Below are 18,543 nucleotides of genomic sequence, written 5' to 3'. Positions count from 1 at the left end.
ACATTTTTCCACCTCTCAGTTATCTTTGTGTGAGAAAGGAGAGGAAGCCAACTCAAACTATGAGTTGTTTGTGTGCGTAAAGGTCCGCCCAAACTCTCCTAGCAAATCAGGGCCTGAGAATTGTTTTAAAAATCCAGAAGATTCTCAGTTTATTCTGGATAACTGAGCTAGATAATATTGAAAATGTTGACAGATGTTACTTATCAACACTTGAATTGGCCAAGTGTTAAAATATCCTACATATTTAATATTTTAAAAAGTGAGTAAATATACTATTTTTAAGCTACAAAATTAGGTTCAGATATGTCTACTAAAAACCCATCTGATGACATATTTAAGGTTACTTGGTAAAAAAATGTTTAGGATTGGGTCCACAAACAAAAGCAGTTACACGTAAAACATTGTTAATTATCGGTTGTTTGACTTAATCTGGGTAACATTTAAAACTGGCTTGTGTGTGTAGACAGAGTCTAAATGTGAATCTTGTTTATTAAAAGACAACATTTTTGATTAAAGTTACGAGTAAGGATTATGTAATATGTCATTATAAAATGGATTAAAACTGCTTAAATGTTTTCCCCAAAGAAAACCGCATGATAAACTCTTCTGCAATTCTGTAAGTGTCTCCGATTACTTTGTCTTGAAGCTAAAGGAATTTAATAAGAAGAGCTAGCATTAATTACATGCTGACTGTGTCCAGTGCTGGAGGGCTTGGCCTGTGCTTCCTCATTTATTCCAGGTACCAATTCAGCAAGATAGGTGCTGGTGTTATACCCATTTTACAGATGAGGAAACCGCCGCTCAGTCAGACTTCCTCATCCCGGGTCAAGGGAGAATTCAAAGCAGATGTCAAACTCGAAGAGCCTGTGTGCTTCACGACTGTGCAGTACCACTCCTGAGTATTCCAGAGGCTTGTGGGGATGATGGCAGCATCTTATTACATCCCAAACTATACAATAATAAATACAAAGGGATGTAAATTAGTACCACTGGGCAGATGTCACAGTAGCAAGTGTTTTGAATTTCCGCCTGACGTCTCCTTCTGTAATGGGCAGACAGCCTGTTACAGCTGTGGGATTTAAAAATGTTCCTGCAGTTTGAACAGAACCACTGCATGACAATTAGAGGATGTTTCCAAATGGAATTTGTCCTGTGGAATTTTAGGGCAGAACTAAGGTTATATTATAAATACAGACTCGACATACAATGCAAACTGCTATCTAACAGCTAATAGGGGAGAGCTAAAAACAACTTCAATGTTAAAAAAAATCATTCAGTGTCTATTGAGCCTCTCCTGTGCGCCAGGCGCCGGGATACCCAGGGTCCTCTTCCTGGAGCGCCAGGGTTCTCCGGCGGGAGACAGAAGCACACCCAGAGAAAATGAAAATATTTCTAGATGGAGGTGAAGAGAGTTCTACGTGTGAAAGTGATATATAATGAAGGTTTAAAAAGGAAACATTGGCCAGGCGTGGTGGCTCACGCCTGTAATCCCAGCACTTTGGGAGGCTGAGATGGGCAGATCACCTGAGGTCAGAAGTTCGAGACCAGCCTGGCCAATATGGTGAAACCCCATCTGTACTAAAAATACAAAAATTAGCTGGGCATGGTGGCGGGTGCCTATAATCCCAGCCACTCGGGAGGCTGAGGCAGAAGAATCACTTGAACCTGGGAGGTGGAGGTTGCAATGAGCCGAGATCGTGCCACTGCACCCCAGCCTGGGCAACAAGAGTAAAACTCCGTCTCAAAAAAAAAAAAAAAGGAAACATTTTCAAATAACAGTCTTCTGGCTCATAAGAATACCAGTCGTTTCAAAAGGAGCAAGTTAAACTTGGGGAAATACTAGGAATGAATAGTAACACTTAATGAAATATTGATTGGGGGTTACATGCTATTGAACTGAAATAAGTCCCTAGGGCTTCATTCCCCAATCACAACCAGGACAGACCAACAGACTTTTGAGTGAGTAACAGCATGCCACATTTCTGACACGTGTGTATTTCAACACATTGGATTTATTGGTTAAGTGAAGTCACCGATGATCAAATATCCTTGATGGGAATCCCCAGCCCTCCCCACTGCCATCTGCATTTAGAGAATCCCAGGAATCTATGTGGGTAGAAGGGGGCGGGCAAAGAATTAGAGACTTTTAGATCCAAGTTGGTCCATTAGGGAATTAGATGTGTTTGTGCTCATTTTAAGCAGAAGAAATACACAGCTAGAGGAAGAAGAGAATCCCAGCTCAAATCCTGCCCACTGGAGTCCATGGCACAACTTCCAGATGGTGATATTCAGATTCTTTTGATATTTCTCCAGCTAGGGATATGAAATACATAGAAGAAAAAAAAATCTTATGCCCTGGAAGAAAAATAAGCATATCCTAACTATTGACATTCTTGTGTGTGTGTATTTAATGAAATGATCGCCTCCTATTTGAATGTCATGAGGTCAGTCATCGGGGCCACTAGAGTCTAAACTTCATACAGCAACATGAGGATCTGTGGGCCCTTCTGTCCCGTTCACCCAGCATTTCCGGTGCTTCAGACAGGGTCTGGGATGTCACAGGTGCTCAGAACGATGTCATGGTCAAGTGACGTGATGATTGACAGAGATGAATGTAGAATGGGGCTATTCGAATGAGAAGTACCTTTTGGGCAGCAAGTTAAAACAATGGGTAGACCCTTGAGGAGTTCATGGTGTCATTTGATGATGCAGACTTCCTGACCCGTTCCCTAGGTGTTTTTTTTTTTTTTTTTTTTTTTTTTTTTTGGAGAGGGAGTCTTGCTCTTGTTGCCCAGACTGGAATGCAATGGCGCAATCGCGGCTCACTGCAACCTCCACCTCCCAGGTTTAAGCAATTCTCCTGCCTCAGCCTCCCAAGTAGCTGGGATTACAGGCGCCTGCCACCACACCCGGCTAATTTTGTATTTTAGTTTCTCCATGTTGGTCAGGCTGGTCTCAAACGCCCGACCTCAGGCGATCCGCCCGCCTCGGTCTCCCAAAGTGCTGGGATTACAGGCGTGGGCCGTCACGCCCGGCCTTGGAAAGAATAACGAAGACCCAGGAAGGGATTCCAAAGAACACATGGCTAATTCACAGATAAGGGAGAAATACAGTGTTTAAGAAATTCAGTAGCACCCAAGAGCCGACTGAAAACAAGTTGGGAAGTGGACTCTCTCACGGAGCTCAAACACTCAAGCAGCATTTGCATCTCAGAAGTAATTTTTGAGAATTCATTTGAAGAAGGAAGGATTTTCCTTTCCTTTCCTTTCCTTTTACAGGATGGTTCCCCCTAATGAACTGTTTTAAGCGGACGAAAGAATTCATTTGGCACGCTCTTGCTTAAAACCCACAGGAAAAAAAGCAAAGTTCTCTTAAGGATGTCAGCTCCAGACTAGAGCAGTCCGTTTGAAAAATCTTGGTTTTGAGAAAGTGGCAGAATTACATAATTATTCACAACTCATAAGAAATTAAAATACTTCTTCCAAATATGAATTTGTGAGATAACAAAAACCACAAATTCTAGACTTGCGGAGGGTGTGTGCATCTTTTACTCTCCCACACACAAACCCACATCAAAGAGTCTGGGTGGCGCTGGGCCGGAACTCGTGGCCGCGCTCGCCTTGGTGCGCCTGGGCCACAGGAGGAGGCTGCTGGGGCCGCTCTTCCGCCGCACCTCCCTGAAGGAGCTCGGGGGCAGCGGGGATGCTGAGGACGCAGCGCCGGAGAGGCAGGTGGCGGCCCCTGCGAAGAGGTGGTCCCCGCAAAGCACACGGAGACCACGAAGTTCCTTCTCGCCCACTCACAGCAATGCTGCACGAGGTGAGGAACGACCTGGAAAAGTCCCAAAGTAAAGGCATCGGGTGATGAGAGGAATCTGGGGGTGGAGAAGTGGTCAGACGAAGCCCAGGGCTCTGTCATTCTGGAAGGGAGCCCCTGCCCCGGCGTCCTGTGTGGGCATAACTTTGAAAATCAGCGTACTTCATTTAACAAGACTCATTTTTAAAAGCTCATGTTGCCTGTTGAAAACCCAAGGGAGAGTGACCTTTGGCGGATGGATTAAGCGCCACTAAATCAGTCCCATTTTACGGAAGCACCTGCCTCAGCCCCGTATGAGGCTGTGGGGATTCCAAAGTCAAGTCAAGCAGATGGGGTTCCTGCCTGCAAGGAGCTTCCCACCTAGCAGGGCCGTCCGGTGGGCAAACCGTGGGCACTGGATGAGCAAATAGCGCATGGTGTTGATGACAGGAGATGCGGGGGGGGGGGGGTGCCCAGGAACCCGAGAGGAGGGCTGTGGTGGAGGGCAGGAGAGGAGGGGTCGGGTGGAGGACAGGAGACAAGGGGTGGGGTGGAGGGTGGGAGAAGAGGCTGAGCCCTGGAGCGTGGAGTGGGCATGGGCCAGGGGTACTGAGAGAGCAGCCTGCGCAGAGACGAGGGGGCAGCAGAAAGGCCTGTGTGTCTGAGGAGGGGAGCCTCAAACAGAGAAGGCTGAGGAGTGGGTGCAGGCAGGAAACTGCTGGGACTGGCCGTGGGGAACCGCGGATGAGCGTCAGCTGGGGAAGACAGTCTAGCAGTACTGGACAGGCAGGACTGTGGAGTCAGATGGGGGTGGAACTGGTCAGCTAGGAGACCCCCAGAGGCTCAGCAAGAGGTGCCAGGGCTTGAGCTGTTGAGACGGAGAGAAATGCCAAGGATGTGGCCTGGGCAGGGCCCAGAAGGACCCGGGTCTCCCTGCATAGGTGCCTGGCAGTGCCCTCTCTGTGGTGGTACCAACTCCCGGGCAGAGGCGAGGAGATGGCTGGTGAATACAGCCTGCTGGCAGGCAGCATATTTAGGATTAGGACCTGGGAGAAAAGTCCTGGGCTTGTAGGTGGGAGCTGAGGCCACCACAGAGTTGGGGTTCCTGGACAGTGGGTGTTTAGAGGGCAGGGGAGAGCCCGGGAGGAGCCGGAGATGACCTAGCCTCTAGAGGTAGGCCCGGGAGGTGGGGGAGGAGCAGCCGAGAGGGTGGGAGAAGCCTCCATGGGGAGCAGCACCACCACAAGGCTGAGGCAGTGGTGGGAAGGCCACTGAGACCTTCCAGAAAAAAGGGCTGAAAAGTCTGTGGAATCCTCTGGGTCAGAAGGTCCTGGGAACCATTGCCCAAGCAATTCCTGGAGACAGAAAGAAGCCTCACTGCACTGGGCTAAAATGAATGGAGCTGGAGGAGGGAGGATCGTGGAGCACTGAGGCTGTCACTGACTCATTTCAGGGTCCACTGTAGTGCTTGGCACACAGTGACTGCCCAATCCATACCTCCTAATTGGAAATATTTCCCTCTATTTCCGCAGACCTCCATTAGCAATGCCCTTTCAGCAGTGCTATCTTATTTAACGTTTATAAAGGCATGTACCCTCGAAACAGGAAACAGGCTCATGAACTTGACCGAGGAAGAGTAAGTGATCAACGGGCAGACCCATCCATTTGGTGTTTTTCCATTTTTCCCGTTGGTCTTCATAGAGTCTCCGCTGTTGAAGGCGTCTTATCTTTGCTTGCATGTTAACTGCCTAAGGCGCAGAGTTCAAAAAGCAATTGCCATCTTGTGCTTTGAATACCTGCCTCGTGCCAGAACCATGAGGGACATGGGGCTGCTACCCTTTGGGATCTCACAGTCTCGTGTCTTTGCTTAGCATGGTGGAAATTGGATAAAATCAAATTCTCTGAAAAAATGATACCCTAAGAGGAGGTATGGCCCAAGGAGCATCAACAGCACCCCGTTTGTATGTGGAACCCCTTGAAGGGGCCAGCTAATCAAGAGAACTGTGTGACAAGAAAACAATGGCTGCAAGAATAGGGGCACTGTCCTTCATAAAGCTCACCTCTGGAGAATTAACTAACCTTATGCCAGAGTAGCTGTGACAGTGAAGGGGTTAAAATAACAAATAAATGACTTTATTTAGATTTCAGCATTTCTGGCATTTTTTTCTAGCTTTTTTTTTTTTTTTTTTTTTTGCCGGAGTATTTGATGTGACAGGTTTTGTTTGCTCACACTTGTCTCTCTTTTAAAATTCTCATATCAGCAGTAAAAGCTATTTCTTTTTCCTGTAACATCTTGAGCTTGGTATCCAATGATGGGAGAAATTGCTCTTGCATTCCTTGAAATTATAATATTATGCCTAATTTTGGGGGAGAAAAATTAGGGTAATTTAGATCTGGATCCACTGAAGCCTGCAGGCAGGTCAGTTGCAACATTATTGCTGATCAGTTATCTTAAAAAGTGTTTTTGCCCCAGGGCATGCTCTGCCATTTCTGGCATTCTATAGAAAGGCTGATTTCAAGGCCTGTCTGGCCGAGGAAAGGATGGTCGTCACCCATTTTTGAGGTGGCAGTCTGGGCTCAGTGGGCTGTGGTTAGGGAGTGGAGAGCCTCAGACCATCCCCCGATTCACTGTTAGGGAGCAAGTGAACAAGTGGGAGCAGAGCAGGGATGCTCTCCTGGCTGTCTTTGTTAAGCTGCCTATCACTATCGAAAGCATCACTGTCACCCTTGGTACCACTGGAACTCTGAACGCACAAGTGCTCTTGCAAAGGATGCCTCTTTGAAGCAGGTGGTTGGCTTCCGGCTCCGAAGATCTGGAAATCACTGGTGCAAGCGGAAAGGTTACGGAGGGAAGTCTGTCTTTTCTTGACTCTGCGAGATCATGTATAGACTAGAAACAAACCAGAATGTGTTGCTCATCAGTTTAAAAGCAAGTCTGAAGTTTACTCATAGGAGTGACACTCTGCTGTCTTTTCCAGTTTCCTTCACTTTCCGCAGGCCTCTTTGGGTCACTTCTGGTCCCCGCAAGGGTGCTACCTCTTTGGCCACTGATTTCCAGGTGAGCGTACACATCCTCTGTGTGCGTGGCTGATGGGAACTCTTAGCTCCTTACATCTTTTGGTGGGGCTAGGTGAAATGCATTCTGCAGTTTTCAGAGTGGAGGGCCAACTAGTCTCAACTGGCTGGTATTTCCTCAACTTCTCTGTGTATATCGCTGAGAGCACTGCAATACCACTCTAAAGAGGAAACTGGAGAGCCAAATGCCAGTGGAATTCTGTAATGTGGGCTGCAGTGTAAACTGTGGTAGGGTTGAACTAAGGACTGTTCTAGAAAAACCTGTAAGTAATTAAGTTCTCCCTCCAGCAAGGTAAAAGCTGAGTCTGAAGTATATTAGTACAAAAAAAGAGTGAAACCTTTGTTGGTGGTTGTATTATTTTTTTCTCGTTTTTAATGTAAATAAATAAAGAATTCTGGCAAGACAAAAAATCTCATATCTCCTTACTGACCTAAGGAGAGAAAAACAAAAGATGCAGCCATTGTTGGCTGCATGTTTTAAATGGCTGAGGTCAGGATGAAACTTACATTACCCTGTTTCAGCAATTCCCAAACCATGGTTCTGGGGAATATAAGAAAGTTCTTGGGGTGGGGGGGAGGGGAGAGGAAGATTTTTGTAGCCAACTGTATTTCAGAAACCTTGTGTATTGTATTTTCTCCTTTGGAGATTCTCAGTGCACTTTAGTGTATTAAAAAAAAATGCAGTGTACCTTTGATTAACCGAGCATTTTCTCATCCACTGTGACCACAGAATCCTTTTGCACAGGGCGCCTGCTCACATCTTATGGGAATGACTACTTACTTCGTCCACAATGGAAACACCATCACCAGCCATTGTTCTGCTTGCCAGCCTCTCTGTCTTTCTCTGAGCTGGCTTCATAACACTTTATTTGGATCTGTGTTGTTATGCAGTCCACTGTGATGTGTGTATCAAACTTCCCAGATAGACTGCCTTTGTGTATCTTTTTCTTGCATTGTTTCACTTGTTATAATAAGATCAAATTATTTTTTGAATTGGAGAATACAAATAAGTAAATATTTTAAAAAATTAAAATATAAAGTGGTTGAAATAAGAAGAAATATTTTTTTGGAAATTGCTTGGCCTGTGGAGGCGTTCATCAAAGATTCCTTTTCGTGTTGCGACCCATTTCATGGCCCCCGTTTTGTGGCCTGGTGAAGCCTACAGACCCTTTCTCAGACTAATGCTTTTAAATGAATAAAGTACCAAGAGTCACAAAGGAAACTTGTTCTATTGAAATAAGGTTATAATACATCAAATGCCACATTTGTGATGTATATTCATATGTGCTTCTTTACTAGTATCTTAAATAAGATCTAGTGGTGTAAATCTAACAACTACTATGATTTTGACGTAGTGATGAGTGTGAGTAATAGTTCGAGATACTTGCAACAACTTTAATGTGTTAAAACATTTGTGATTTCTATTGACAGCAAAGTCACAGGAACTGCAAATACCACTGAAGTTTCTTGCCTAACGTTTATAATTGAAGCAAGTGTTCTAAATGTCTGTTAGAGAGTATTGAAAATAAAGGTAGAATTTTTTTCCCATTCAAGTTTACAAACCACCTTGAGGCATATGGTAACTACCAACAGGTCAAAGTTAAGTTTGCTTCATTTGGGGAATGTGAGTTGATAATTTATAAAATCAAATCTTGGTGTGTAAGGGGACAGGGCAGGGCAGCTTGGGGACTACTCAGGAGTTAGGCTGGCCAGCGGGGTAAGCCTAACTTGAGGTGGCCAGCCAAAGTCAGCAGGATACAAGGTAGCTGGTACCTTGTGCCAACCCCACTGGAGCCCACCGAAACCCACCAGATCCCACTTGAGCCCACCAGATCCCTACAGCAGTGCATTCAGTGGTAACGAATGCACACTGCCCCACGCTGTTTTTTACAGATTCTAAGTTTTAAACATTTTTCTGCTTTCATGCATGTATTCTCATTTTTGGGGGAATACATTTGTAGCCTGTCTTGGTAGTCGTTTTCTGGAGGGATTACTTTGAGCTAATCTTTGGTCATTCCTGGCTGCCCTGAAGTTGTCAATTCACAGGATTTTTTCAGGAGCCCAAGGATTCGGGTAAACACCCTCACAACAGCACCTTTGTATCCATTCCTCTTTCTCCCACGGCCCTTTTGAGGGATTCGACATTTGTGAAGGAGGATTGGGTCATTTGCCACAAAGTCTAACCAATTGGAAAGTTCAAAGACCCAGAGCTAAAGATCCAGGCCCTTCCAGCTGTTTCTTGGATATTCTCATAACCAGCTCATCACTCAATTATTCATCGAATCACCTTGCTGGAAGCTGTAGGGCAGTGGCTCTCAAACTGCGCGTCAAAACACATTAGTAGGTTAATCGAAGTAATTTAGTGAGTTGGGACCAAAATTTAAACAATGAAATAGAAAACAATAAAAATAATTACTAGTAAAGGTAAATATTCTTTTTTTTTTTTTTTTTTAGATGGAGTCTCACTCTTGTCAGGCTGGAGTGCAGTGGCCACTGTTAACTCTGCCTCCCAGGTTCATTCGATTCTCCTGCCTCAGCCTCCCAAGTAGCTGGGATTACAGGCATGCACCACCACGCCCAGCTAATTTTTGCATTTTTAGTAGGGATGGGGTTTCACCATGTTGGCCAGGATGGTCTCGATCTCCTGACCTCGTGATCTGCCCACCTCGGCCTCCGAAAGTGCTGGGATGACAGGCGTGAGCCTGTAAATAGTAGCTTTAGGCCTGACCCAAAGGTAAATATTCTATCATGAAATGTATGTCTCAGATGTGCTGGCACACACACAGAAGCATGTGTGTACTAGATTACGATGCTTCGTATATTCAGTTCTTATTCTGGGTCATTATCAAAAAACTGGAAAATTCCTGCCGCAGGGACTATTCAGCAAACATTAAATTTTAGTCTGCTATGGTTAAAGTTGGGGTTGAGTGGAGTAGCTGACACATTAACTGAATATGTATGAGAAGCTAATAGCACAGGGGCAGCTGTGTGGCTGTTTGACACCTGGTGGAGCACCTGTCGCAGGTGAGATGCCGTGCCACACGGTGCAGAGGGTAAAGCCAGGCTCACAATTCTGTGGGAATATTCATGTCTGGAGGTCAGAGCTGGGTTTTGTTGTATTCCCTGCTTGCAGGACAGAACGAAGTTTAGCATGGACACCTTTTAGAGGCTGGAATGTGATGGGGTCAATCTTTGAATTTCACAGGCCATGTGAAGGGGCCTCATGTTATCTTCAGCACAGGGGAGGCCACCCACAGGCACTAAACAGGGAAGTGACATGATGAAGTGTGTGCTTTCGGAAAATGTCCCCCGGATGCTCTGCGAAGCATGAACTGAAGAGCAGCCAGACTAGGGGCAGGAGTGCCCTGGGAGAAGTTTTGCAGAAATCCAGGTGGCAGTTGATCCGGGTGGGCTGGGTGCCAGGAGTGAAGCTGGAGACAGGTAAATATGGGTCTAGAAGAGACTTAGAAAGTGGAAACTAGAGTACAGGTGGCAAACTTTTTCTGTAAGGGGCCAGATGGTAAACAGTTTGGACTTTGTGGACTACACTGTCTCTGTTGTATACACTCAGCTCTGCCACTGTGGTGTGGAAGGGACCACAGACAAAACAGAAATGAACGGACATGGTCGTGTTCTAATAAAACTTTATTTGCAAAAGCAAGCAGTGAGCCGGATTTCCACGGCTGTAGTTTTCAGACCCTGGATCTCAACCAGTGGTGATTCTGCTCCCCGCAGGACATTTGGCAATGTCTGGAGATGTTTTTGGTTGTCACCACTCAAGGAGCGGTTGCTACTTGCGTGTAGTGGGTAGAAGCCGGGAATGCTGATAAACACCTTGCAGGGCACAGGACAGCTCCTGATGCCAACAGTGGCACAGAATCATCTATGGATGTGGTGAGTGAGTGTTAGTCAATCCTGAAATGAGGTTCAGGGTTTTGCTGGCACTGATGTTACCTTTCCTTTGCAGATAGAATATATATGGTATAAAAATAATAAAATTTAAACTTACTTTAATAACTAACAACATAAGCAGGATTGGCTCACCTTAGTAACTTTAAAAACATTTCTTTTTAGTACCTCTAGATAGATACATGTTTATAGGCAGTTACTTAGGTTTTTACCAGCTGTGGATGTTTTGTTAAGAGCATATGTGCCCCACACATTCGGAAAACATAAAATGCAATTGTGCCATTCCGAGAGTGCTTCTGTGGTTTCCTTAAGCCTTCTCCAGAGACCCCAGATTTCCAGCCACACAGGACTGTTGCAGTGGTCAGGCTCTGCAGGGTGAAGAGACCAGGGCTCCCCCAAATGCTGGAGTCTCTGTAGTCTTATTCCAACTCTGGTCTGGTCAGTTTCATGCTAGCGCTGGCGATCTCTGCTGGAATGGTGGTATGTGATTGCCTGAGTTGACTCGTTCTCTGGGGCTGTTTATTCAGCATCATCCTGGCTCCCCACTGTCTCTGAGGAAGGCTTAAGAAAGGGATCATCAGGCTGGGCTCATGCCTATAATCCCAGCACTTTGGGAGGCCGAGGCGGGAGGATCACGAGGTCAAGAGATCGAGACCATCCTGGTCAACATGGTAAAACTCCGTCTCTACTAAAAACACAAAAATTAGATGGGCGTGGTGGCAGGCGCCTGTAGTTCCAGCTACTCCGGAGGGTGAAGCAGGATAATCACTTGAACCCGGGAGGCAGAGGTTGCAGTGAGCTGAGATAGCGCCACTGCACTCCAGCCTGGAGTCAGAGCGAGACTCCGTCTCAAAAAAAAAAAAAAAAAAAAGGAATCATCAGATGAATTGGATGAGCACTTCACCAGTACTCCATGCAGGTAGGGGCCCAGGCAGGTAGCAACACTAGAATTCTTATCCCTCCTCCAGTTTTCAAACACACGTTTGGGGAGCTGTAAGAATCACTTATATGTCCATCTCTCCCTGTCTAAATGGCCATGGGGAGCTAGGGTGGAGTGTGCAATCTCTTTTCTCAGGCCTTTTCTCAGGCCCTCTCTACCACTAGACTCAAATGACTTTTCTTTCATTTCCTAAATGTTTTTGGAATGAAAATGTCTGTTCCTTTTGCAATATTGTCAAGTTATTTGAATGTTTCACCATAAGATTCAATATATAAGTCTTTACATTATAATATTGACTTTTAAAAAGAATTGTTACATAACACAATTAAATTGACTACTTAAATGAATTGATACCTAATGTCAATAATTTTAGAAGTATATATGCCTCTTTCTAATTCTCAAATTTTTATTTTTCCCCTTATATTTCTTTTCAACATATCCCACAGATCTTTTAAAAATGAAACTTGCCACCGGGTGTGGTGGCTCACACCTGTAATCCCAGCACTTTGGGAGGCCAAGGAGGGTGGAACACGAGGTCAGGAATTCGAGACCAGTCTGACCAACATGGTGAAACCCTGTCTTTACTAAAAATTAAAAAAATATATTAGCTGGGCGTGGTGGTGGATGCCTGTAATCCCAGCTACTTGGGAGGCTGAGGCAGGAGAATCACTTGAACCTGGGAGGCAGAGGTTGCAGTGAGCCAAGATCAAGATCGCACCACTGCATTCCAGCCTGGGTGACAGAGCAAGACTCCACTTAAAAAAAAAAAAAAAGAATGAATGAAAGAAACTTGCATTTTAGAATAGTTTTAGATTTACAGAAAATTTTCAAAGATAACACAGAGTTCCCATCTACCCGCTACCCAGTTTCACCTAAGATTAACATCTTACAATAAGTATGGCACACTCATCACAATTAATGCACCAATTTGAGCACATTATTTAAACTAAAGTCCACACTTTATTCCTATGGTTTTAGTTTTCTCTCTTTAGGATCCAGGACACCATGTTATGTTTAGTCATCATGTCTCTGTCAGCTTCTCTTGGTTTTGATGGTTTCTCTGACTTGCCTTATTTTTGAGGATCCTGACAGTTTTGAGGAGTCCTGGGCAAGGTAGTTTGTGGAATGACCCACAGCTTGATTTTGTCTGATGTTTTTCTCGTGATTATACAGGCTTATGGGTTTTGGAAGGAAGACTACAGAGACAAAGTCCATTCTCATCACATCCCACCCAAGGGTGCCCACCATCAACATGGCTTGTCACCGTTAATGTTGACCTTCGTCACCAGGTGGACGTAGTGTTTGTCAGCCTTCTTCTCCGGACAGTCACTCATTCCCCCTTACCCATACCACCATCTTTGGATGGAATTCTGTGAGCCCAGCTCCCACGTGAGCAGGGAGCTAGGCTCTATCTCCTAGCTGGCAGAGAATCTACGTAAAGTATTTGGAGTTGTTCTGTGTGGGAGATTCAGCTCTTCTGTCCTCCTTTAGTTATTTACTCTGTCATCTATTTCTATTAGGATAGACTCATGGATATGTATCTTATGCTTTGGGCTATAAGCCAATACTGTGTTATTTGTTTTGTTGCTCGAATTGTTCTAGCTCTGACCATTGGGAACATGTTCAGTTGAATGGAGACACTACATATCAGAATTTGTAGGATGCTGCTAGAGGAACACTTAGGGGAATTTTGTTGCAAGAAATGCCTATATTAAGAAAAAAGAAAGATCTCAGTTTCCACATTAAGAAATATAAAAGTGAAGGGCAAAATAAACTCAAAGTAAGTAGAAGAAAGGAAATAAAAAAAGACCAGAGTGGCAGTCAATGAAAAAATAAAAACAATAGACAATAGAGAAAACAAATGAACCCAAAAGCTGGTTCTTTAAATAAAACTCTCTACAGACTGATCAGGAAAAAAGAGAGAAGAAACAAATTACAGTATCAAAAATGAGAACGGGCTGGCAGCAGTGGCTCAAGCCTATATCCCAGCACTTTCGGAGGCTTTGGTGGGAGGATCACTTGAGCCCAGGAGTCCAAGACCAGCCTGGGAAACATAGTCTCTACAAAATTTGGTCTCTACAAAAAAATTAAAAATAAAGAATTAGCCAGGCATGGTGGCCTGTGCCTATAGTCTCAGCTACTCAGGGGGCTAAAGCAGGAGGACTGCTTGAGACACTGGGAGGTTGAGCCTGCAGTGAGCTGTGATTGCACTCCAGCACTCCAGCTTGGGTGACAGAGTGAGACCCTGTTTCCAAAAAAAAAAAAAAAAAAAAAAAGGTGAGAAAGGTGGTATCACTATAGATTGTACAGTTATTTATAACACAATAAGGGAATAATATGAAAAATTTTAGGCCAATAAATTTACAACTTAGAGGAAATGGACAAATACCTTGAAAGATACAAATTATCAATGCTTACCAATTAAAAGTTAAATAACCTGAATAACACTATATCTACTGTAGAAATGGAATTTGTTGTTAAAGACTTTCCCACAGTGAAATGTCAAGCCGGATAGCTATACAGGTGAATTCTACCAAACATCTAAAGAAGAAATAATACTCGCTCTCTAGAAACGTTTTTTTAAAATTGAAGAGGAAGGAACCCTTCCCGGCTCACTCTATGAGGCTAGTACTATCCTAATACCAAAATAAGACAAAGACATGATAAGAAAAGGGAAACATAGAGACAAAAATGCTAAGTGAAACTTTAGCAAATTGAATGAAACAATATGCAAAAATGAAAGCACATTATGACCACGTGTGGTTTGTTAGGAATGCGATGTCGACTTCACGTCAGAAAATCAGTCTACGTTATATAGTGTATTACCTTATACACTATATGAACAAGCTGAGAAAGAAAAACCAAGCAGTCATTTCAATAGACACCCTCCTTCTCTTTACCCAAAAACACATTTAGTAAAATCCAATATCCATTTCTAAAAAAAACTCTCAGCAAACTAGGAATCGCAGGGTTTTCCTCAGTGTGATATTGGGCATCTACAGAAATTCTTTAGCTTATGTCAAAGACTGAATATTTTTACTCTAAGATCAAGAGCAAGACATAGATATGTTCTCTCCCTATTTCTATTCATTATCGTACCGGAGACCCTAGCCAAGACAATCAGGCAAGAAAAAGAAACAAAAGACAACTTGATAGGAAAAGAAGAAGTAAAACTGACCTTACGAACAAATGATGTGATTGTCTTGAAAAATTCTATGAATCTGCAATAAAAACTTAAATAGCTTAGCAAGGTTGCATTACACAAAGTCAAAACACAACTATCAATTGCATTTCTATATATTAAGAATAAAAAAATCATAAATTGAAATTCAGGAATATCATTTATAACAGCATCCAAAATATAAAATATGTAAGGATAAATTTGGCAGAAGATGTGCAAGTTGTATGCACTGAAACATACAAAACATTGAGGAGATAAATCAAAGAAGACGTCAAGTGGAGAAGACATACAGTATGTCTATGGATCTGAAGGGTTCTTACTATTCACATGTCAATTCTCCCAAAGCTGCTATATGGATTTAACACAATCCTCATCAAAATCCAAGTAAGTTTTTTTTTTTTGTAGCACTTGACAGACTGATTCTAAAATTCCTTTGGAACTATAAAGGACCTAAAATAGCCAAAACAACTTTGAAAATGATTAGCATTACTTGATTTCAACACCTATCATAGACTGATGGTAAGCAAGCCTGTGCAATATTGGATTAAAATATACAAATATATCAGTGGAACAGAATAAAGTTCAGAAACAAACCCACACTTATATGGACAACTCCCCAAGGCAATGGAGGAAGAATATTCTTTTCAACAGTTTGTGCTGGGACTTTTGATCTAAGCATATAAAAAAAATTAACTCAAAATGGACCCTAGTCCAAAATATAAAATCTAAAGCTGTAGAATTTATAGAAGAAAAATAGAATAAAACCTTTATGATGTTGGGTTACACAAAGATTTCTTAGTTACAACAACAATAATATGATCCATAAAATAACAAATTGATAAATTGAACTTCATCAAAATTAAAAACTTCTGCTCTTCAAAAGATATTCTTAGGAAAATGACAAGGCTGCAGAAAATATTTATAAATTGTTTATCTGATAAAGACTTGTATCTAGAATGTGTAAAGAACTCTAAATCTCAATGATAAAAAAATTAATTAAAAATTAGGCAAATCATATGCAGAAAACTGAAACTGGACCCCTTCCTTACATCTTATACAAAAATTAACTCAAGATAGATTAAAGACTTAAATGTAAAACCCCAAACCATAAAAACCCTAGAGGAAAACCTAGGCAATACCATTCAGGACATAGGCGTGGGTAAAGACTTCGTGACGAAAATGCCAAAAGCAATTGCAAAAAGTGTGAAAATTGGCAAATGGGATCTAATTAACCTAAAGAGCTTCTGCACAGCAAAAGAAACTAGCATCAGAGTGAACAGGCCACCTACAGAATGGAAGAAAATTTTTGCAATCTACCCATCTGACAAAGGTCTAATGTCTAGAATCTACAAGGGACTTAAACAAATTTACAAGAAAAAACAACCCCATCAAAAAGTGGGCAAAGGTTATAAACAAACACTTCTCAAAAGAAGACATTTATGCAGCTAACAAACATATGAAAGAAAGCTCAACATCACTGATCATTAGGGAAATGCAAATCAAAACCACAATGAGATTCATCTCACTCCAGTCAGAATGGTTATTATTAAAAAGCCAAGAAACCACATATGCTGGTGAGGCTATGGAGAAATAGGAATGCTTTTACACTGTTGGTGGGAATGTAAATTAGTTCAACCATCGTGGAAGACAGTGTGGCTATTCCTCAAGGATCTAGAACAAGAAATACCATTTGACCTAGCAATTCCATTGCTGGGTATAAACCCAAAGGAGTATAAATCATTCTAATATAAAGACACATGCACATTTATGTTTATTGCAGCACTATTTACAATAGCAAAGACATGGAACCAACCCAGATGCCCAATGATAGACTAGATAAAGAAAATGTGGTACATATACACCATGGAATACTACGTAGCCGTAAAAAGGAATGAGATCATGTCCTCTGCAGGGACATGGATGAAGTTGGAAGCCATCATCCTCAGTAAACTAACGCAGGAACAGAAAACCAAACAGCATATTCTCACTCATAAGAGGGAGTTGAACAGTGCGAACACATGGACACAGGGAGGGAGGGGAACATTACACACCAGGGTCTGTTGAGGGGTGGAGAGTGAGGGGAGGGAACCTAGATGGTGGGTCAATAGGTGCAGCAAATCACATGACATACGTATATCTATGTAACAAACCTGCATGTTCTGCACATGTATCCTGGAACTTAAAGTTAAAAAAAAAAAAAAAAATTAGGCAAACAATTTGAATAGACACTTCACCAGAGAAGATATATGACTGACAAATAAGGGTAGGAAAAGATGCTCAGTGTCATTAGTTATTAAGGAACTGTAAATTTAAAACATAGCAAGATAGCACTTAAACCAGTTGAAATGGATAAATAAAGACTGAACATAGCAAGTGTTGACAAGGATGTGGCACATCTGAAACTCTGTAAGTGGGCTTGTGAGATGAGTAAGACACTTTGGAAAACAGTGTGACAGCCATTCCATTTCATCCAAGAGAAATGATTTGTGTATGAGTTATGTATGGACATACATCCATACAAAGACCTGGACACAAATACTCACTGTAACTTTATTTGTAATGGCCAATATCTGGAAACAACTCAAATGCCTATTCACAGATGAGTAGAATAACTGTGGTATATCCAGACAGTGGAATACTACCACTTGACAATAAAGAGAAATAGACTATTAACATGTGCTACAACATAGATGAATCTCAAAATAATTACGCAGAAGGAAAGAAGCCAGACAAATAGAGTACATACAATATGGGTTCACTTAGATGACATTCTAGGAAATGCAAACTAATCTATAAGGACCGCAGATCAATGTTTGCCTGAGGATGATGGAAGAGGGGAGGGGCATGGCAGCATCACAAGTGTGTATGAGACCTTTGTGAGGGAGAGTGAAAAATATTTTTATTATCTTCAGTGTAGCCATGGTCTTGCATGTTTGTTGTGTGTGTGTGTAAAAACACTTAAACATCTAGTACACTTAAATATATGCAGTTTATCATGTACTTATTTTAGGTGAATACAGTTGAAAATTCAAAAAGCACCTCTCAAATAATGTGATCAGCAAATTTGTTTCCCCTTAGTTTTCCACGATGCCCCCCAGCCTTCATTGAGAACACTGGTTGAGAGTATTGAAAGAATCATCATTGAGGGTTTACTTATTTATCCTTTATCCTCATCATTTTGGCCAGGTCCCGAGAGACATGGTCCTGCCAAAACTCCATGCTGTGGTTTGAGCTTATTCCCCATCCCAGGGGCATTCAGGTAACTGTTAAGTCCTCAGGCAGTACCACTGTGGTTGCAATTGTTTTATCCCACAACTAAAGACAACACTGAAGGCTGGTCCTTGGTTTTACTGATGTCGTCTAAAGCCAACCCATCTTGAGGATCTTGGCTTTCTTGCCCATGAATTCCACTTTTCTAGGTCTGATTTACTGATGTCCTACATCTCAGTTCTGTTCTGCAGAGAACCATGACTGCTTTAAGGCAGGAGGAAGATTGTATTCTGTTGCTAATTTCTTAGCATCTAGCCTAACAAATGCTGTGTTGAACTGTTAGTGATTTTAGCATATAGCTAGATACTGTATTGTATTTTTTGCTAATGACTTTGTGTATTTACTCTCTCTTCTTTTCCATATCCTTGCCCCT

The 18,543-nt window shown here is 42.6% G+C and overlaps 1 protein-coding gene across 1 annotated transcript in view; it reads left to right on the top strand.

Annotated features, from left to right (window-relative positions):
* The window catches only part of LOC123574614 (uncharacterized), a 121,220-nt gene that overhangs the window by 4,087 nt on the left and 98,590 nt on the right, over window positions 1–18,543 (top strand). Inside the window, exons 4-5 of the mRNA XM_065547616.2 lie at window positions 740–886; window positions 3,524–3,819. Coding sequence (XP_065403688.1) covers window positions 740–886; window positions 3,524–3,819 — 443 coding nt within the window. The remainder of the gene's footprint in view (window positions 1–739; window positions 887–3,523; window positions 3,820–18,543) is intronic.

The sequence above is a fragment of the Macaca fascicularis genome, chromosome 7 (genome assembly GCF_037993035.2).
Source record: "Macaca fascicularis isolate 582-1 chromosome 7, T2T-MFA8v1.1".
Classification (NCBI taxonomy): domain Eukaryota; kingdom Metazoa; phylum Chordata; class Mammalia; order Primates; family Cercopithecidae; genus Macaca; species Macaca fascicularis.
This window is presented reverse-complemented; position numbering and strand designations above follow the sequence as displayed.